General features: G+C 38.3%; 2 protein-coding genes across 10 annotated transcripts in view; both read right to left on the minus strand.

Moving 5' to 3' along the window:
• The window catches only part of GK5 (glycerol kinase 5), a 30,117-nt gene extending 22,724 nt beyond the window's left edge, over positions 1–7,393 (minus strand). The window contains exons 1-6 of one of the 3 annotated variants that reach the window (XM_054834673.1): positions 7,179–7,390; positions 5,902–5,995; positions 3,268–3,343; positions 2,740–2,833; positions 1,695–1,826; positions 77–152 (exon numbers count right to left, since the gene is read on the minus strand). In XM_054834673.1, the coding sequence (XP_054690648.1) occupies positions 77–152; positions 1,695–1,826; positions 2,740–2,833; positions 3,268–3,343; positions 5,902–5,995; positions 7,179–7,310 (604 nt within the window). In that variant the 5' untranslated portion in view covers positions 7,311–7,390. Of the gene's footprint in view, positions 1–76; positions 153–1,694; positions 1,827–2,739; positions 2,834–3,267; positions 3,344–5,901; positions 5,996–7,178 lie in introns of all 3 variants that reach the window. The other 2 variants (XM_054834672.1, XM_054834674.1) reach the window with 2 other exon arrangements.
• A 6,363-nt stretch (positions 7,394–13,756) lies between these two features.
• XRN1 (5'-3' exoribonuclease 1) overlaps positions 13,757–21,725 on the minus strand; it is a 36,094-nt gene continuing 28,125 nt past the window's right edge. For 2 of the 7 annotated variants that reach the window (XM_054834769.1, XM_054834772.1), the window contains exons 34-43: positions 21,516–21,630; positions 20,929–20,993; positions 20,437–20,547; positions 19,943–20,068; positions 19,467–19,623; positions 19,003–19,181; positions 18,678–18,791; positions 18,473–18,596; positions 17,329–17,480; positions 13,758–17,126 (exon numbers count right to left, since the gene is read on the minus strand). In XM_054834769.1, coding sequence (XP_054690744.1) covers positions 16,836–17,126; positions 17,329–17,480; positions 18,473–18,596; positions 18,678–18,791; positions 19,003–19,181; positions 19,467–19,623; positions 19,943–20,068; positions 20,437–20,547; positions 20,929–20,993; positions 21,516–21,630 — 1,434 coding nt within the window. In that variant the 3' untranslated portion in view covers positions 13,758–16,835. Of the gene's footprint in view, positions 17,127–17,328; positions 17,481–18,472; positions 18,597–18,677; positions 18,792–19,002; positions 19,182–19,466; positions 19,624–19,942; positions 20,069–20,436; positions 20,558–20,928; positions 20,994–21,515; positions 21,631–21,725 lie in introns of those variants that run through there. The other 5 variants (XM_054834771.1, XM_054834770.1, XM_054834773.1 and 2 more) reach the window with 5 other exon arrangements.

Here is a 21,725-nt window from a genome sequence, read left to right on the forward strand (position 1 = left end):
ATCAATGACAGTCATGAACATCATTACTTAGATTCCAGTATGTTTTATTAATATTTAAGAGAACTGTAACATTCACCTTTAGTCAGTCTATACAGTAACCAAGTGTCAACTGTTCCAAAGCAGCAGTTATTTTTTTTGGCAGCTTCTTCAGCCTGGAAACAAATATACATACATTAAAAAAAATATTTACAACTGGGTACAATAGAGAGAAACATATTTCCTGATTCCTTTTCTCATTTTCTTCGTGGTTAATGATAACGTCCCCAGAAAATAAGTCTCTGATTGCCAGTATTTCTTCTAAAAAAGGGCAAATCAGCTATATAAGTAATATAATCCTATCCAGTTCATCCTCCTAAAAAAGAATGAGCACAGTTTCTTACAACTGCTGCTAAGAAAAGCAATTAATTTTCTACTGCGTTGGCATCAGAGCCTTAAGAAGGGAAACTTAATAGTCACAGTTGTAACAGTGGTGAAGGAGGGGTAAATAAAGAAAACAAGGTCCTGCACACCGTACTTAAATAAAGAGTTAACAGAAGAAATAAGTGTATTTTTAAATATGTGCTTGAGAACAATAAAGACAGAACCATCATTTTCTGGTTTATGTTGTCTGTAAAGAGTTCAAAATGTTATTTTCCTTGAGATTTTTTCCCCCTTTAAAATGGGAAATTCAGGTTTCATCTAACTTCTACTAATTGACAGTGTGTATAACTACAGAATTCAGAAAAAGCACACACAAATTAGTTCACTGAAAAATGACTGAATACATTATTCTCTGTAATTGAAATCCATGTATTTTTGAGCTTCTTGGTTTGATAGTCACATATTTTAAATATCAGTGCCTGACAAGACGTGGGAGAACATTCACCACACATTGAAAACTCAGCAGCTGCATTACCTTCAATTCTACAATCCTCCAAATTCATACTTCACATTTTCAACAGGTCCAACCAAAACACGTCAGTAAAAAATTATACTTGACCTTTTCAAAAGATAGCTTTGTGACAGAAAATACCAGACAAAAAATACAAAAGATTTTGGGGTTCCTTTACAGGGTAGAAAAATCAATGATAAACAATTTCTTCAAAAATAACTTGAAAATTAACATAGAAAATATGACTGAAGTTATAAATACAATAGGAAGAAACAAGGAAAATGGTAAGGATTAGAGCAAAAGATACAGCAACAAATAGCTCAATGCTCATTAGTCCATGAGATTATTCCAGCACAACTAATTTTACGTGTAGTTTCCAATTTATACAACAAAATGCAAAATAAATTGCAGTGTTTCATTGTTTAGTACAGTATTATTTGTGAAACTGTAAACACTGGAATAATGCAGAGAGGAAAAATAAGAGTACTGTCATGCAAAACTGGAGTGCAAACAACTTTAAAACAAAGTAAAATTACTAACTGTATAATTATATGAAGTGAAATAAGGTGATTTGATTATGTTTCTTATGCATGAAGAAAACTTTTTACTACTACACATTTCCAGAATCAGAGGAAAAAGTTGTATAAATGTGAGTAGACATTTAGGCAGACAGGCTTTGAACATTAACACAGATAAAAGTCTTTCGTTCTGGTTCTTTTTGAGGAAAAGAACAAGACAAAAAACTGAAGAGGCTACAACCAACCTAAGTCACTAGCCATTATTATGACCTAAGAAAAGTATTATTTTTCCCTTTCCAGCTTACCTCATATATGTTTTTAAAGACCCATGACAACTTCATAGAAGTTTGTTGTGTTGAAAAAGTAAGAAAACTTGGTGCCAAATATCGATCATTCCCAGTCAAGAAATGAAGTACTGTAAAAATAACATGGATTACCTGTTTCAAAAGAAAAGTTACTTAATTTTTAATCTGTCCCTTTAAAGGTTTCTGATCAGCCATCTTTAAAGGATGACAACACGGATGAAACCTGCTGACTTTAGATTCAGAAAGCTAAAATTCTGTCACAGAATCCTTACATAGGATTTCAACAGATAGCCTTCCCACAGCAAATATCACAGGAAAGAGCAGCTGCACTATGCAAGTGTCTTTTACTGACTTCTGCTGGCACACACTGACAGACACTGCTCTGCATTACAAAGACAGGCCACCTACATGAGCACAATGCACGATGTGCCTGACAGCGTTACATACTGTTATTCCAGTGAAAGTTCTCCTACAGTAGACAGGCTCAATCATGTTTTACTTGAATAACCAAAACTTAATCATTAATCAAGTTTTCATTCACAAAAGAAATCAGTGGCAAAACCAAGAATTTAACTTATCATGTGCTAGTTAGTTTCCACTTACAGGAACTTCCATTTTTCCACTTCAAGCAAATCTCTCTCTTCTAAAGGTATGAAGCACAAGCCATGAGCAGCATAAAATGTACCTTCTATAGATACTCTGAGCAAAGAGTACATTAAAAAAAAAAACCACACAGAAAACAAAAACCCCAAAACACTGCCAACCAAGAACTACTTACATCCAAAAATTATGCTGTAGCAGTGTTAACATGCAACATTACGGTTATCTTTTCCCATAATTAATTACCTTCAGGCTATCACTACTGCATTTTTTCTTAGTACTATCGTCTACGCTAATCTTGCTCAGTTAAATGTTTTTAGGCCACAGCACCTCATATGAACACGTTAACAGGACACTTGCAGTATTTCATATATTCCCCTTACTCTTCATAAAAATGAAACAGTTCTAACACGTCCAAGTAGTATCCAGCTTAGCACAGTTTTACCTTCAGCAGAAGGGACTTATTCCAGGAATTCACAAGTTCAGCACTTCTTAAGTCTTGCCAACTTATGAAATTATGAAAAGGTTTTCCTGTCCTCCTGAAAAACAGTATTTGAACATTCCCATTTAAAACTACAGAACATACACGGCCCAAAAAATTCAACATCATTCACCATTTCCAGTCAGGACACTTAACACTAGGTCAAGTCCTAAAATAAGCACATATCCTCCTGGTGGATTTGAGAAATTAGTAATAGGCACACAGTTATTTTGAGTGTGAGGCTTCTCACCAAAATTTTAATATATCTATTTATTCATCTCTTCCAAAGTATTAAAGACAAAACAAAAAGAACATAAACTTATAACCACTCTGAACTGCTGTAAGGTGTGGCTGTGCAAACACAAGAGAATACAAGTGACTGATATTTGTTGTTTTCAGTCTGTGATTTGACTGAGTTCAACGTTTCTATAGTTTGCTTCTAGGAATGCAAATGCATACAAATTCATTTTAAACCACACACAATATACATACTTGTGCCACGTAATGAAAGTTGCTCTCTGTGTTGAGATGCCAAGACCAGCAATTTGCCTCATGTGAAGTCCTGCAGCTAAAAAACAAAAACAAGCCACACACAAAAAAGCATTTATTTGAAAAAACAAACAAAAATACAACTTTTCCAATATAACTATAAAACCTATGGAATACTTAGGAAATTAATAATTTAAGAGAATATAAATCTCTACAGACTGGCCAACTAAGCGGCTAGAGCAGTGAAACATCAGCGACTTCTAGTCAGACCAATTGATTCCAAACCAGGTGAATAAAGCTCTGTATTTTACAAAAGTAGCTGTGTCACGCTAACCTTTTCCACCTTCTGAAAGCCCTGTCGATACTTTACTTGAACAACCCCACAGGTTTTACTTTTTACTTTAACAATCCCAGAGGTTTTACTTTACTTTATTTGAACAATCCCAGAAACAGACAGGCATGTTACGTATGCCTATATCATCAATTAAAATGTGCATTTCACATGGCTGAATGTGAACAAAAGCACAAACAGAAGGAGTAAGTACCTTTACAAACTTACAGAAATAAATTCCATAAAGAAGCAAATCTAGGTTGGTTCTGTAGGCAGTAAAGATATTAATGTCAATATGCCATGATTTTTTACATCACTTTAATAATGCCATGTCTCACCTTAAACATTATATTCCTCAAGCAATCTTTCAAAATTCATAAGAACAAGTTTGCTAAAACCACATATCACTGAATGCAACAAACTATACTTCAAATTCAGCAGTATAAACATGTACATTTGGGTATACACCAATTTTGCTGTAAATAATTAAATATGTCCACAGCTATTTTCAAAGCATCTCTGGTCAGCTTCCCAAGTACTTCCATGCATGCTTCCAGAAGCAAAATTATGTGAAAAAAACATGCATTAAGAAATTCCACTTAAATGACAGACTACTTATTTGGCCCCACGTACCGTTACTCTGAAGGGCTCTCAATCCCGCTACTTGAACAAATCACGGGTTAAGCAGGTCCTGCTTGTACACGTTCTTGTGTTAACTTTCATGTGCAAAGTTACTCATTTGCATAAGCACATACTGCAGACTCTACAACTGACAGCCTCTGAGTGACACTTACAAACGGGATTTCATAGAGGAAGGGCACGTCTTGCTCTGTCAACCTCTACCTGTGCTTCAGCACCTTCCCTTGTACTGGTCCTTGCATTCACACAGGCAGTGGTATCAAAGCCCTCAATCAGCTGAAAATTATTTTTAATTCCAGACAGTCGTTCCTGCCCCTGGTACCACACCCTTTCCTGTGCTGGCACAAATACTTGCAAAGCTCGGCTGGCATAAACAACCACACAGTGATTTGACTCAAGAAACCGCTCTGGTCTGGAAACAACTCTGTGAAACAGAGGGTGGGACCGCTTCTTTTGACAGCAGTGTGCACTTATGCTCGCTTACATTACACAATCACTTAAAAATGACCTGCCAACAGTGCGCACAGCTTGGCCACAATAAAAGCTTCCCCTTTTAAAACTAGCTGAAAAAAATTGCTTCCTCATTTGCACCACAGAATGGGAGTGGAGGAAGCTAGTAAAGTCTTTAGGAGTTGAGGTGGCACTGCTATTCTTGTGACAGAACAGTTGCGGCTGCTAAGAAAACAGAACAGCTGCAGCTTACATCCGGTAATGGTTACTTTCCCTGTCCCCTAGCTGCCTTTCAAAGGAAAAGACAAGAGTTTTGCCTTGAGCCAGCCTTGGAGAGAGAGGAACACTTGGAGACCAAACTGCAAGAGGGGCTGGAAAGGAGGAACTTTAAGCATTGAAAACAACAGTATGACACACATACACATGACAAGGAGGTTGGGGCACTGTAAGAAAGCGAGCTGGGGTGCAGTTGACAGGTCCACCGCATCAGCGTGGCACAGAAGGTGATGTGTGCTGGATTGCAGAATGCTGGAGCTGGTATAATGGGAAAGCTTGTAGAGAGTAAATGTGCAGTTAGAACAGAATCCTGAGAACGGGGGGGGGGAAAAACCTTCAGAAGGTTGGCAGAAAAGGGAGTTGAATGTGTTTTAGTGCATGGAGTACTAGGAAATTTTAGGCTAGAGTACAAATAGAGAAGAACAATAATACAGAAATTGGATGGTAAGAACTGTCTGTAGTCTGAATGATGAAAGTGGGAATATTGGGTTGTAATTGAGTGAGCACAACTATGCAGCACCCTGCTTTCACTCTCTCATACGCTCACATCCGCACACACAAAGCGGCAGTAGAATAATGGGGAATCTGACGGGGAAACAAGCCTACTCTGTTCGTACACAGAGGCATCTGGAGGAAGGAAGACAGTCACTGGGGAAGGACACATATACAAAAAGCTGGAGCAACAAGGCGCTGTTACTGACATGTAAATCAAGTATGCACACTGCTTCTGGTTCTACTTCAATCCTAATCGGGCCCCACTGAAAGAAAAAAAAGCAATTTAAGTGTCCTATTTTACATAATGATTGAATAGGCCTTAAAACAAATTGCAGAGCTGTACTCAATAATGAATTTTCAGTACATTTAAAAAATCTTACTAATTAACTAACTTTACTAATTTTGATGAAAAATGTATTAACTTCTCAAACTTTATGAGCCATTACCTTGTACAGCCTCTTTTATTACACCAACAAACTGACTCCATAGCACTTCAGGATCTAATTCAACCCAGCCAGGACGAGGATAAAGTGATTCCACCTGTTCATGAATGACATAGCACTGTTACAATCCCTAGTTCAGAGAAATCAGCATTCTGGTGAAAGTTTGTGCAAACACATTTGGTTTTGCTTTTTTTTTGTTCTTAATTTTCTGAATCTACTACAAGAGGAGAAACAACAGTGTATGTCACTTTTAAAAGATGCGGAATGTAAGTGTGTGATCTCTAGAAGACCTTCCCCATTCAAAGGGAATAAAGAAGCCCAAACCTCCAGGAACTGGGGAGCATGTAAACCCCTTTCAGGGCTCCAAACTAGAAACCAGGTTTCTCAGAGAGGCTTTTGGGTCCGCTGCTGCACTCGGACATCAATGCCTCTGAGCCACTCAGCAGCGGCACAGCACAGCAGGCCAAGGAGCACCCACCAGAAGGGCTTCCAGAGAGAGAGGGTCAGCTCCACTGAGAACGTACCCCTCCATCTCTGAAAATCTATCAGATTTCTTACACTTCCCCTCGCTACAATCTTTTCATTGCAATCGCTAGCAATAAAAAAATTATTTCTGGAGATTGGCTTGATCACAAAATCATGAGCCATGCAAACCAAAAGCAGCCTGAAATTCATGTTCCAAAGTTAAGACTCTTACGCAGAGCTGTTATGTAATGCAAGTCCTGCACAAGTCTCAGCTGTACTCTACTAACAAAAGTTGTTTTGTTTGAATAAGGATTAGTCGATAAGCGACTAAAGCAAAGGTAACAGGGAAAGGTGGGCGGGAGCAAACGCTGAGAGATAACTGAGTGCAATAGTGGTGTTCCCCGTGGGGCTCCCAGCCTGGGTAAGGGTTTCGTTTCACCCAGGCTGGTCTGAGGGCCCCCGGGAAGCCGTCCCCACCCGGCCTGGCTCAGGGGATGCCCGCGCACCAGGAAAAGCCACGCCGGGTTAGCGCCTGTGAACGCTTCCCACGCCGGGCCCCGACCGGGCAACCCCCCCCCCGGATCCCGCACGGGTGACAGACCCGAGACCCGCAGGTCAAAACTGCCCAGGGTTCGGAGGAGAGCGGGCACGTTCGGCCCCGCCCGCAGGCGCCGGCTCATGAGGCAAACACCGCCTCAGCCTGCCCTCGCCCGCCGGGGCCCTCCGCCCTCGCCTGGGGAAGGGCGGCCCGCGCCGCTCGGCCCGGCCGTGAGGTAAGGGCACCGCCCGCCGCTGCCCCCCCGCCGCAGATTCACCTTCCTGCAGCTGGAGCCTCTGACCGCGGCCGCCCGGTCATAGACGTGGCACTTCACCACCGTGCTGCCCACGTCCACCCCAACCACGTACCGCGCGGGGGCGGCGCCGCTCTCCTGCTGCCCGCACGGCATCGCCCGCCGCCTCCCGGCGCGCAGCGACCGCGGAGTGCGGTCGGGCGGCCGCCGCCCGCCAGAAAACCGCCGCCCCACCCCGCCGCGAGGCGGGCGCCCGGCCGGGCCTATGGGCGCGGGGAGCGCGGCGGCGGGAGGCGGGTCGCGCTCCGGCGAGGCCGCCCGGCTGGCAGGTGGCGGCCGCTGCCGGGGGCGGGCCTCGGCGCGGCCTGTGGAGGCCGCGGCCTGGCAGGGGCATGGGAGTGGAGGGCGCAGGCTTGGCCCTGCGGCGGCGACGAGCGCTGGGCTGCCGCGGGTAGGAGGGCCGGCGGCGCAGCTCTCTGCTGGCGGGGACGGCGGCACCTGCGCTCCCACTCCCTCACGATGGGCGCCGCGGGTCTCCCGGCAGCGACGGCGGCTGCTCGGGGTGGCCGGGCCCTCGCCTCCGGGATCCCACGTATGGACCGAAAACACCAAAACAAACCCCCACGTTTAGTCTGTGCAGTTTCTGTATTAATTTACCAAATGCACATAAAAGGCTTTTCAGTAAACACCAAATGTTAAAGGGTTTCTAAGACAGAATTCAACGAGCACCACTGGAATATCTCCTCACAGTGCCAAAACTAAGTGAATTTAATGCCTAAACCAAATTCCTCTTACAGCTGTACCACATGGAAAAAGTCAGCTACGAGCACGTCTTTGATAACGAGGTACGGCCAGCTCCTGGGATTTGTCACTGAAGGTAGTGAGCATCAGTGCACAAATCATATGTAAATATACAAAATCTTAATCTGCAGCAATTCTCTTGTGCCATCACTTTTCTTCATAGAAGGAACATCATTTAAAGCAACTGTTGGCACAGAGTTAGTGACAGAAACATTCCTGTATTGCCCTTAGTTGAGGTGGCTCTTTTTAAACAGGAACAACCAGAAATATGCTCAGTTAAGCAATAAAATTCAGGATGCTCAACTCCGAACTTGTATCAATAGAATTTAGTTTTAACCCCAATTTAATTAGAATAATTAGTCAATTTAAACTCATTTAATTAGAGCAGGAAAAGCAAAAGCAAAAAAATACATAAATATTTTTCCCTTTGCACTTCTGCTTGGCCCCTCTTACAAAAAGTTGCACTATGAACAACAAAAGGATGGTATGTGGGACAACATTCTGGTGCTATGGGATCTTTAATCTCCTCCCTAAGGAACGACTCATTAACAAGTTATAATCTCTTTGGCTTTTATATGCTCTTTGACTATAAATTGACAAGTTATATCTATTAGCTCTATGTCAAAAGATTGTATGTCAGAGAAAGGTATCATCAAGTACTTCCTATCTGATTAAGACTATTTTTCTTCGAAGTAATTTAATTATTCTGTTAGTTTTGGTAAAAAATAATTATTTAGAACTCCTGAAGAAAGCTCCTTACATAAGATTCAATATAAGTAACTGGTATAAAAGACTAAAACTTCTCCAAACATTCAAAAATTAAGAAGCCTTAAATAAAATTAGGAAAATGCATCCTTCGTGTTTTTACAGTATCAATACAAGTGGGGCCCATCTCACTGCAAGATAAAGCAAAACTTCAAAAAGAAAATGGAGGTGCAGGTTACTTTTTTCCTTTACAAACAAATACATACCCCTCTGATTGACTGTATTGCATGGACGTGACCATAAGCCGATTTCTTCATGCAAATCTTAAACTCTGTTTAATATGTTATTAAGAACTTAGATGCATCTTGAAAAGGAACACCATATATACATTGGAAAAAAGATAACCTGAACCAACTTGCATAGTTGCAGTCCATACATAATCTCAGTTATACAGCATGTATTAGAATTGCTCAATTTGAGAGGCTTATGAAATACAAATTTTGTATTATTGTTCTGTTTGCAATGTGATAAAAACAATGCAATAAAGGAGGCAACAGGTTTTCAGACATGCATAGCTTGTCCATACATGACTTACCTGGCATTAGCTTATGTTACTTTGTGATAAATAATATTGCCACACAGGCACTGTTTGTCTACCCATATCCTCTGTCACCTTCAGAGAAAAATCTTATCGCCAACATGGGTGAAAGTTCATCTTAGCACAGACCAGAAACATTCAATTTAAAGTGAAGATGTACTGACACCCTCCAAACCTGTCTTATATTGCACTGCAATGCTGATAACAAGCCTGTGTGACCCTTACTACCACCCCAAGTCTTCCTGTTCGAATGAGAGCATGCAGGTGCCATTTCTACTGTTGAGAAGGCAGAGCATTCACACACCTGGGGTCACGTACCCGTTACCGCAGCAGCTACTCCCGAACATCTGCATCTTCCATGCTGAAATCCTCAGTTTCTTTAGTCTCCGGGAAGTGTGACTGGTCTTATCTTTTACTGGAATATCAAACCAAATGAAGGAGTGGAGGCACTCCAGGGACCCAACAAATGCTGTAGCAAAGGAAAGGAGTTTTTATGAAGTAAAGCCAACCAAATGGCAGAACATCAGGGACAAGAAGATCATCCATGGCTGGCAGCGATGGCAAAACCTACACCATGAATAATTTGTATTGAATATTTGTAAGCAATGTCATCACGCTCGGCATGTTTCAGTCAGCAACAAGTACGCTTTAGAAGATGCCAAGCAAGAGAGGTTTGCCCCCGTTATCCAGGTTAAAACAGGCCTTGAGAGATGGGAGTGCTGCAGATCCAGGAGACCTAATTACTAGAAAGAAAACATGATTTTGACATTTTCTAGGACCAGATTGTTAAAATTTTCAAATTATTAATTAAATTGTATTTAGAATAGGTAACATTTTTTCTTTTAAATAAAGGTATTCTCAGGTGCATTTCTGTTGTGCGACTAATACACAGGAACCTCCTCATTCACCCCAGGCTTCCAGTATGGATCAAACTCGCCACTGGCAGCGCTAACAGGATTCCAGCTATTGGAATGGAGGACAGCAAGACCAAAAACTTGTAATACATTTTTTTTTTCTTGTAACGTCCCTTCCTTAGCTGTATTTTTTCAAGATCCATCTACCCTTCTACTGCCTCATCAAACTCTAACATTTTACCTATTTCCTTAGTTCTACCATTTTAACAAGTTTTAATATTATGAAAACATTGACCTCATGGTCCTTACTCAGTTTGCAGTTAAATAAGAAAGAGCCTGCTAATTTCTACTGCACCATTGGCTGGTGCAGCCCACATTCATTAAACCATGCCTGGAAACTTAACAGACAGCCCAAAATGAAAGCTATGACCTTTAGGCAAATTTTGCTGCAATAATTTACCATATGACCATTCTCAGCAGTTCCTCCTGTACTCCTGCCAGAATTTACCACTCTCCTTGAAGTCAACAGACAGAACCACATACAATGACATCAGTTAATCTAGCATTTTAGCTTCGTGGGTGATTTGAGTTTTAGGCAGCGATGGGATGTTTCTTAAGCAGTTCCAGTCTTGCTAAATCATCCCGCCCTCATGCTGTGAACTGTTGTACCAACTCAGCTGGTCTTGTAGCTCCATGGCGAACTATCAGGCTGAAAAATAACATGGGCCAAAGAGTTTCAATCAGATTAATTCCGTGATATGGTTCATAATGTGGTGATACAGTTTGGCATGATCCAGTGGGAACAAGTAATAAACTGGTTAAGCCAGCATTTTTGCTAGATAATTGCACATCAAAACTGTGCCCACATATGCGACACTTTGCACTGTGCCTGAGGCACAAGCAGTCCTTCCTTTCTGCCAGCTCTGCAACAGAAGTAACCTTTGCCAGAGAATCAAATGGACTTCAGGACAATCAAGTTTTAAGTCAAGAATTTATCTACCAAAGCAAGCGAAGTGAAAACTGGTGTACTTACTCTGTTAAAAGTTTCATTATTTGCCCAGGCTTTTAACCCATCCTAAGCAATACCTACAACTGGAGATGTGCAACATGTATATACAAGACAATGCCCATCGTCCTCTGGAAATCTCTAAGGAATTATGATGTGGACTAAAATTGACAGAACTGAATAGCTTTGAGAAAATAAGAGATTGAGTCCCAGATCTGTGTATATATGTGTGAGCATGTATGCGTATATACATGTGAGGACTGGTCATTTGTACCTAGCAAATCCAGGGCTGAACAGCTCTTTAAAAGAACACTGATTTCAAAGTCTGGAAATTCACAGGAAAAAAATCTAAAAATAAAGAGAGAAAAATGGCCATCAATGTAGTTTAAGAACAAGAGAATAGATATACTAGAGGCTAAAGGGATAAAAAAGCACATAAGAACTATTGTTTCAGTAAGACCTGGCCACTAAAAAAAAAAAGGGGGGGGGGGGGAAGGAAAAGGAAAAAAATTAAGCACAGAAAAATCTAGAACAAACAATCTCAATATATGCTCAGTAAACTCAGAGGTTCCGGCAGCTTACGCTGCTCTCCATTTACCCTGCTAAGTTTCAATGACTGACAAAGCATTTCAGCTGTTTCAAATAAATATGTACTGGAAGATACATCATGAGCTAATAGTAAATGTCACATTCTATCCCAATTCAGTGCTAAATCTAAAACATGCATAGGTTACTCTGAAATAGATCACTTACTTGAACCGGAACCACAGTTCTTGCTTTACCCCATACTCTCAACATGGTAAAAGCTGCTGTCTTTGAATTTTATTGCTATCGTTACTAGCACAGAAACTACATTTTGGCTTCTGTTTGCCAGCCTTCGTCTTTCTTGCCGTTATACAAAATACAGGACTAAGGGTGATTATCAACTTTCATACAGCAATGCTGATGCAGGGATGCTTACTGACCAAGTTTTACCAGAAAAAAAATAATTTTTAATGAAAAATACTTTCTCTGTCCTTTCAAATAACAGGAATCAGGTTTACTGTTTGCACTTGATGGCATTGCGACTCCTCCTGTCCTCTTTGATTTGTATTGCCTTTCAAAGCAGAAATTAAACAGGAAATTTGTAAGTTACAGAAAAATAAGAGTAAACACCCCATCAAAAATTGGCAGCAATAAGGAACTGTTGTTGGAGCCACAGATTCTTTTGTTAATAAACAAGTTACTTACCTCGTGGTATCCGATTCTTCGAAATATATATCAGTTACAGTCTCAATATTCATGGGTCCTCATGCACCTGAATTTGGATTCTTTTGGCCAAGAGTGTGTATTCAGAGTGCCCTTATGCCCTTGGTGTCACTGTGTCCCCTTTCCACAGACAGAAAGAGAAGAACATAACTGTCTCTCAGTAGTAAGGAAGGCTGATTATGGAATACATATGGAGATCACATCTCAAAAAAACCCCAAATCCCTTACTGTAAGTAACCATTCCTTCTTTGAGATTTCTCACTTTCGGGGGTCATCTATATAGTAGTTCAAATGAACTAAATTAAATTGAACAAGAGTAACTTTGAATAGGAGTGTCCAGGCAAGATTTATTACGCACAAACATATATTTTTAAGTTATCCCTTTACTTAATTTGCTTTAATTTAGTAACGAGGCAGAACTTGCCATGCAGGATGATAACTGCAGTACTTAAAAGTCCATTGACTAATAAGTTGAAGACATCTTAAGACATGCAAGATTGTATCTTGGTATCTTCATGTTGAGTAATATGACTTGAATGTATATAACCAACCAGACTGTTTTCTATATAGAATAGTTACACAAAGTTGCAGCAGCTGGTTGTGTTAAGAGTGTACTCCATTCTTTATGCCAGTTGCTTTAAACAAGCTAATTCACACAATAATCTATGAGAAGGAAAATAACATCTCTACATGAAAAGCTGGTGCTGCAGTTGGCAACAGATCCTAACGAAGTTCATAACTCGCAACCAAAGATACTAAGAATTAACTGACACAACTACAATGTTCATTCCGCTTTAAAAAGGGAACAAGTAGAGTTTGAACATAATCTGAGAGATAACTGGTCAAAAAAACCCCCAAACTCAGCACATTGTGTATATACATACAATACAAAGGTGAAGAAATTTATGTACCCCCTCTAAAATAAGGGTAAAATCTAGTAACGTTAATTTGCAATTTTGAATTAAAAACCCCTGCTATTATTGGGGATGAGGAAATTAATTATGGAATGTAACTTGCCATTTGTTTCTTGAAGAAATTCAAACACATTACACTGGTTTTAGTGCAGTTTGTCATTATGCTTCATTCAAAAGCCTTGTTACAAATGAGGTTACTCTTCTTTGACGGTTGGACTCTATGATCTTAGAGGTCTTTTCCAACCTTAAAGATTCTATGATTCTTACTCTACTCTAGCAAAAGGTATCAGCACAATGTTTAGCTCCAGGTACAGAAAAAGGCTTTACATTAGGGAGTCAAGTATTTCCAGGTACCTGTGGCTCCTCCTATTTTTCAGCCATCATCTGGTTTTGCACCTTGTTAAGAACCACTAGGACTGAACTTGCTGGAAAATAATCTTACTGCCTTTTCCATAGTGTTTGGTGGTGCCTGGGGTTTTTGTTTGTTTGCTTTTTAAATCTAATGGGTGACAGAGGCCAAAGAAATTTTGGAAGATCAGTATCTAGTTAAATGCTTTTAATTGCAAAGTGACCAACAGCCTTTTTAACACACTTCGTATCTTTAACTGAGTAATAGTTGAAAGCCACCAAGAAAGAGCTCAGAGTTGGGCAGTTGCTGCTTCTGAGAATCACAGAAACTGGGTTTCATGAGATTATAAATTAAATCTTAAAATTTTGGTTTGGAGCATACAGAAGTTCCCATATAGTATTTGGAAATAAAACAGTGAAAATAAGTAATGTTTCTTGTTCCAATATTTAATCCAAGCAGACACAGACACAATTTATAAAATTATTCTATTGCATTAAAGTTTTATATAGCATTTAACTTTTATGAATGTTTTTCCTTCAGTGTATCATATATTCATATTTTAAAATATCTTTGCACAGTCCTTTGTGCAACTACATGCTAAAAATCTGCAAATGCACACTTAACACTAAACAGCACAAAAAATACATTCTGTATCCATTCATATGCAAATTTAAAACATTTCACTTGGCAGATAAACAATGAAAAGTTATTTTAAAAAAATCAGAAACTACAAAAATGCACACATAAAAGTCTTCCCTTTTGGATTTTTAGTAAAATACTGCTCTGTATAAGATCTAATGAAAAACTCCAGTGCTTACAAAATACTTTATATCTATGAGAAAAACAAATGCTTAAATTTATATCTGTATGAATTAAACATAACCACCTTGTTAAAATAGAAACCTGAAATCACAGGGGACATGGCATAGGTCAACGCAGATGTTACATCTATCAGGACATGTAAAACTGTAATTAACTGGGCACCAGGCAGTCAGTATCATAGAATATATAAATTAAAATCGAGGGACTAATACAATATGCAGCAGCTACAGAATTGTTTAACCTGTTATATATACTAAATATAGCAATTCTACTTGAAGAGGGAGAGGAGGTCTTAGTCTGTAGTAAGTAATTAAAAATTGCCGTGTTTACCGGTGTTGAGAGTATAGCGTCCTTCATAACTTTGTTTCTAAAGAATCCGCATAAATTGGCTATCCAGATATGTCAAAATTCTGTGATGCAACAATCTAATGTAGTCTCATCACCACCACAGGCATTTCTAAACAGATCTTTTCTCTGATGATCAGATGATTCAGATAGGATATGGGGAACTAACATCTGTGTCTCATAACTAAATTTCATATACATACTTCTAAAATATTGGCATGTCAGCATCATGTCAGTCTCGTGTTGCTAATGACAATAAATCACCAAAACATACAACTTTCCCTTCATGGAATATGGCTTCAAACCCTCTTGAGACTAGATGGCTATAAAGATCAGTGTATTTTAAAACTGTATGTAGACTATTCTACAAGGTTGGTGATATTAAGTAAAATGAAATAAAATTTCTTAACCTTGTTTTTACCTCTGTGATCCTTTCTATAGGGCTTGCTGCTATCCTACAAATACTGCCGAGGCAACAACTGTTTCGGAGAAATCAATATAAAAAAAATCCTATAACATGCTAACAATGTGAAACTTGGTACGACACCAAGAAATGGAGGCAAAGAACAAGGTAAGGGAACTGAAGGAAAGTCTACAGACTTGCAGATCAAACATAAAACCTGTCTGAAGGCAACAACATGAATAACTAAAGTATGCTTTATTTCTAAGCTTCCTAGGCTTTAGAGGAAAAATATTTTTTCTGGAAGAGATTAGAATAAAGAAGAAAAATGAAATTTAATCAACGTCAGTAAACAGCACCAATTGAGGCTTCAAATTTTCTCTTAGACTGAAGATTTCTTATTAACGTCAATAAGAATGGTACACGTGGGTTAAAAATAGCACAGGGACCTTTGAGCCTTCTTTTTTTCCTATATGAATGAAGAATGATCAAGTTACTACTTTTACAACAAAGCTCCCTCCAAAAATACAAGTCGGCGTTTTGTCTGAATATTCTTATGGAACCGATAGGAACAGTTTCTGATAATTTAATTTTGCTACACAGAATTTCTATCACAAAACTAAAAAATAAATATTAAGTGTCACTAGCAACAAAAAATAACCTACCATAGAGAAGGTTTCAGGGCACAGACTATTAGAGGGAGGAATGGACTCTTAAGTAACATAACTTTGACTGCCACACTACACAAACGGACATCTTTAAACACTGGCCGTTTTTATAATTTAGAAAAAAATCAGGATATCACTAGCATTTTAGGAGGCTATGCAGATCTGTAGTAGATATCTATGTTATTTTATCATCAGAAAACAATGAAATTGATAATGCCGCTTAATTAAAAAAAACAACGTACTTTAACAAAGAGGTCTACTTTACAAATACTTTTTTTTTTATTCAATGCATCCTATAAATTTATCTCCTGGAACGGATTCTGCATCAGCAACCAGGTTTTGCCATTCTAATACTAGAGATACAATAATACCTATGTTTTGAAAGTTGTAAAGTTGTTGCCCTCTGGTATAAAACCTAGCAGTTGATAGTTAAAGTGAATTTGGCAGTTCCACTGTAGTTAGGTTTTAGTCACACTGATTCAACTCAGAAGGACCTGGAGAGCCAATCTAACAGCTGCATTTAAATATTCTTTTCCTTTCTGTCTTATTACACTATTTAAAAATAAGCTAGAATACAACATGTCATACTAAGCAATGTTTGATGCCCAACTTATTACTGCTCCATATCCCTCCCAAAAAGCATGGCAATTCTGAATTAAGGTTGCCACTGTTATTGCTGCTTACCCGGTATAGTATGTAAGCCACTGTTGAGAAACCTAGGCACAATGGATGGCATGGTAACCTTAACTCAGCATTTCCTGGCTTTTGCTAATATAAGTCAAAATAATTAAATTTTAACAAAATTTTTATAGTTTTCATAACAACCTGAAAATTATAGCAAATAAAATGTATTTCATTCTATATTATACTTAAAGTGGCTGGTCTTTTTAATAGAGCTTTCTGATTTTTTTAAATGATAGAACATAACAGTGGGGGAAGAGTTAAAGATAAAATACACCTAGCTACAATATTTATTCTGAAGATTTTGGTGCGCCAAAATTGACAGCCAGCTTTCTTGGCTTTCGCTTGCTGGAAGTGTTTGGTGTTGATTTTTTATGAGGAACACTTGGAGTAGCCACATTGTCTTGAAATGAAACAGTGGATTGAGCAGCTTGAGGAGATTTTAAAGGAGCTGAAGAACTATCTTGCTGAATGTGGTCAGAAGACACTGGCTGTTCATTCTTTAGTGGTGCAGCTTGAGGGGAACTCTGAAACTCCTTGAACTCAAAGTTTTTCTTGCTAGCAGCCCTTTTTTTAGTTACCTTTAAATTAAATAAATATTATTTAACAGAATGCATTCTCAAAAAATTGCAAATATTCCACTTTTAGAAAACATGCATACAATTTTTTACAATAATTTTCTAATACTAAATAGTGCTTCACAGTGGAGGTGATTTGTTGCATTCATCACGTAGGCACATTTTTTACAAAAATAGAATATTAAAACAAACCTGCCAATCTTACCTGCAGAGGTATAAACTGGTTGTGAGAACCAACTGCTATAGTTCCTGCAAGAGACACATTTCCTGGATAGGAGCCAGAATAATAATGTTTAGGCACTGGAGTTCCCCAGGACACTGGGCCAAACATGTGAGATGACGGAGGCATTATATTAGCTGTGAAAATAAGTAGCTAGTTTTAGCTTTCTTTCCTCAGAAAGAGGATACCAAGTCCCAAGGCTCCAAAAGTACCCCAACTACATTTGTCTGCATGTTGCTTCTCTTTCCCATAAAGCCTCATATTCTTCGTATTTAATTTACTATAAAAAAATCCCAAACAAAACAGTTCTGCTTTTACAGAACTACACCTAGATAACAGCACCGTTAAGAGCATTAAGTCACAGCACCTGCATTTCCAGAGTGCATATAATTTAGGATCTTCGCATCCTTAGCTGAGTGAACTGTACTAGTTAAAAGGCTGTAACTTTAGGCCATCCTTTTGAAACAAGTCGACAATATAGAAACCCTGGGGAAAAGAGATGTAGCGGCTGCTGTGTGGGTTACTAGGATGCTACAATGGTGCTGACTCATTAATTACTAGCTGTGAATGTGAGCTTTAGTAGACTACAAAATAGACAGGAACCAGAAACGCCACCAGGACTTTTAGCAATATTTGGGGGGGTTACTTACCATGCTAATGTTTGGTCGTGTACAATAGGATTGTGATGGAGCGCTTCAGTGAAAGTTGGTTATAAACAAATAAAACCACTAATGCATTGATAACTGTGAACTATATGGGGGGGGAATCCATGTAGAAAATCAAGGAAGAGATTTCTTATGAATTCTGGACTGAGACTATCAGCTTTGAACTAATTACTATTGTTTTGAAGGAAAAAAACAACAACATAAAAATCAACTAGGACTGAATGGACAAATACATTCTTGAGAAAAAGAAATAATTGGGAAATACGTGATTCTTTGTATTGAATTAATTTCCATATTGATGAAAAGACGTTCACGAACTGTTTTTAGAGCAGTTCAGACATACAGCTACATACACAAAGGCCAAAAATGGGGATTTCTAGAAGGCATTCATTTTCATATAAAGAACTATTACAATTACAGGATATCATGACAATATTTGAAATGTGTGCTAGTCAAATACTTACCAGGGGGTTGTGCGAATACTGGAGGAATAGATCCAGGCGGTACAGGAACTCCTAGTTGTTGATAATTTGGAAACACTGGTGGAGGCGGAGGTGGAGGCAAAGGGAAGTTTACTCCTATAGAACTCTATAGAGAAGGAAATGGAGGATTACAAACAGACACAATGCAATAGAGGCAAAGATTTTAAAAGATTCTTTGCATCCTCACCAAACGCTGTAAAGCAAAAAGCGCAGCTTTCTCCTTGGCTTCAGCTTCAGAATGACACTGTGGTCCATGAACCAACAAGCCATTTGATAATTTTATGTGACAAACTGTCATGGTCTAGGAAAATGAGGTAAGATTTTTGAGAGAATTAGCATTGCTAACAAAAATACTGTGAGATAGAAACAGAGGATTTGTTTGTTTTGAAAAAAGGCAACAAAAGGAGCTAAGGTTTATTTTTAGATGGGCTTCAGTCCTCAGTCCAAATGTTTAATATAGGACAGTTGAAACAAAGTTGAGAACTTTAACTTTTGTAGAAAAAGCTTTTTACCTGTGGTGTTTTTAGGAAAGAGAAATCTGGTTGTGACATTCCAACAAGAGAACAAATACGAGAAAGTTCAGAAACAGTAGACGGTGCAGGCTGTGGACAAGCGAAAGGGTGACCTCCAGTTTCCAGTGCTGGTGTGTTCTGAGGGCCTCCAGTGCTATGAGGCTTGTGCACATAAGCAGCTGACAAAAAAAAAAAAAAAAAAAGCTGCATCACAAACACTTCCTGCACTGAAAAGATAGCAACTTTGTTCTTATCAGAAAAAAAAGTATATTTGATTTTTTTCTGGTATTTTCATATGTGATTAACAAAAACCAGGAGACTTTTAGTTCTGAATAAAGAAGTAGAACTGACAAAGATGGACATTTTATTACTCTATTTTGAAAATCAGTACTATACTGGTAGCTATGTTCTAAAATGTCACTGTAAGGTGAAGCTCCAAACTATGAGCTGATGTCTAAACATACCCATTTTTTTTGTTTGTCTATATTGCAAGGCAGCTCCATGGCAATCCTGTCTACTAGGGGGAGCAGGAACATCATTAACTTGGGATTTCACTTCATTCCTTGTTTCCGGGTCAGAGCCATCTATCTTCAAAATCTCTTTGAGCATCTGTGTTCCTTTCTTTAAAAATAAAACAAACTGTTCAGGGACATGATGGCATTCAGATAACACTACCTTCTTACTTAACTCCGAGTATCATAATGGGTAACAACATGTGAATTTTTGTCTTCCCACCAGCTACACTTTATCAAAGCACAGATAACAGCACCTAGCATAAACAAATGTGTTTGTTAATTTTCTTTGAGAATAGCTAATTAAAAGCTCATCAATACGTTTAAAAAGGCAGTATGAGGTTTCATGGAGTTTCTTTAAATAGAAGCATTGATACTAAGACAGCAGATGCTAAATTGCAATGTAATGATTCCTGCAGTATACAGACCATAGCAAATGACTGTGGTGACAGATGTTCTTCATTTGTAGCTCTTGCTTCCTTGGAATAAGTCTGCCCTTCATTTTCTTTGGAAATTTTCAAAGAAGCTAGAAGGCTTTCAAGTTCATTGTCCTTCTTAAAACAAATTAAAAAAAAGGTACATCAACTTCGTGTATTACAAGCAGATGCAAGAGGAAGGGTATATTAGTTTGTGATTAATTTTATTCTCATTCAGGATTTTTTTCTCTTAGCTTGGGCAGATCACGGTCATGTCTGCTCAGAGTGTGAACAGATATCCAGAGACTATGTCAAGTTTTGCCTACTAAAAAGATGCAAGTATTGACCAATAGAGAATTGCTTTAAAGAATGATCAAGATTAGACAGGTTTGTATCTTTCATTAACATGAATTTGCACACAAGTGACCAGGAATAAATGGCACAAAGTGGACTGGAAACTGAAGTTATTCAAAAAGCACAAGAAAAATCAACTATCTAGATCCTACCTTTCCACCTGTACAGGGACCATCAACTGCAGCCTTCTGAATTACAGGCATGTTGGGACTTTCATTCCTCTTCAGAAGTTTGACATTGTACTTATTCACACCTGCAAAATTCTGAAATAAACTGCAGCATTTATTATTGAATACTAATACTCCATTACTCATTATAACACAATCATATTAGAAATGCATCTGCAAATAGCTTTCACAAGCTAATATTTTTAGAGGATTTCAGCTTACTGAAAACCCAGCATTTGTGTTTTCCCATTACAGCTAGCTTTTAGAGCCCGAGAGGAATAGGAAAATAATTTGGTATCATCACTGTACATCTTATGCACTTTGTCTCATTTTCTGTCTATAAAATCTCCAAAATACAATCTACCTAGTAAAAGAATCAATTAAGATGCCAGTTAAAGAGAAATCTGTAAAATGATGAATCAGATCAGAGTAAAATGAAAAGAAAATAATACATTTACATAGTACAGAAGAAATTACCTGTTTGTTTGATATTTTATTATGTGTCTGACTTTCACCTCTTGTAACTTTGGAATCTTCTTTAACTACAAAAGAATGTATTCTTTTGAAATGCTCTTAAAAACCATAACAATAATCAAAACTCAAAAAAGTATTAAATCCATACAAGTACACATATTTGCATTAATTTGAATGGTTGCATCAAATGTTTAATTTGTACTTTACAGGTCATCTGGTGTATGCTCTTCTCGTAGGATAAAATAAAATGAAGTATATGAAATAATATATCTAATTTTATATTCTACAAATATGATCACAAGCAAATTTTCAAAGCCAAGTTGTGGTTATTTTTCTTTTGTTTTATATCAGATGGGTGGAAAGTCAACATAATGCAGAACAGCTTGATTAAAAGGTTTAGGATTAAGTGTGGAATAAACTAATATGCACACCAAGGACATTATTTGACCATAACAAGTGCAACGTAATGTTTGTGTAACTATAATAAACTATTTTCTGTCAGTAACTACAAAAAAATCATCAGGCATTTCAACAAAGATCAGATAAAGCAAGTAGTTCTCCTAAACAAAGTTTCTAATTATAGTACTTACATTTTTTATATGGCTCCTGTTTTCTTTGCTGAGCTTTAAAGCTGCTGTCATTGAATCCTGGCTTATAGAACTGATTGCCAGTTCCCAGCTTGATTTCCTGAGGTAGAACTGCACCCTAGGATTTCAAACATCAAACTTTAACCAGAAAACTAGGTATCTATCATTTACATAGTAGTTCCGTACGATTACCTCTTTCCAGAGCTATGCATA

Source organism: Grus americana, chromosome 9 (assembly GCF_028858705.1).
Source record: "Grus americana isolate bGruAme1 chromosome 9, bGruAme1.mat, whole genome shotgun sequence".
Taxonomy (NCBI): domain Eukaryota; kingdom Metazoa; phylum Chordata; class Aves; order Gruiformes; family Gruidae; genus Grus; species Grus americana.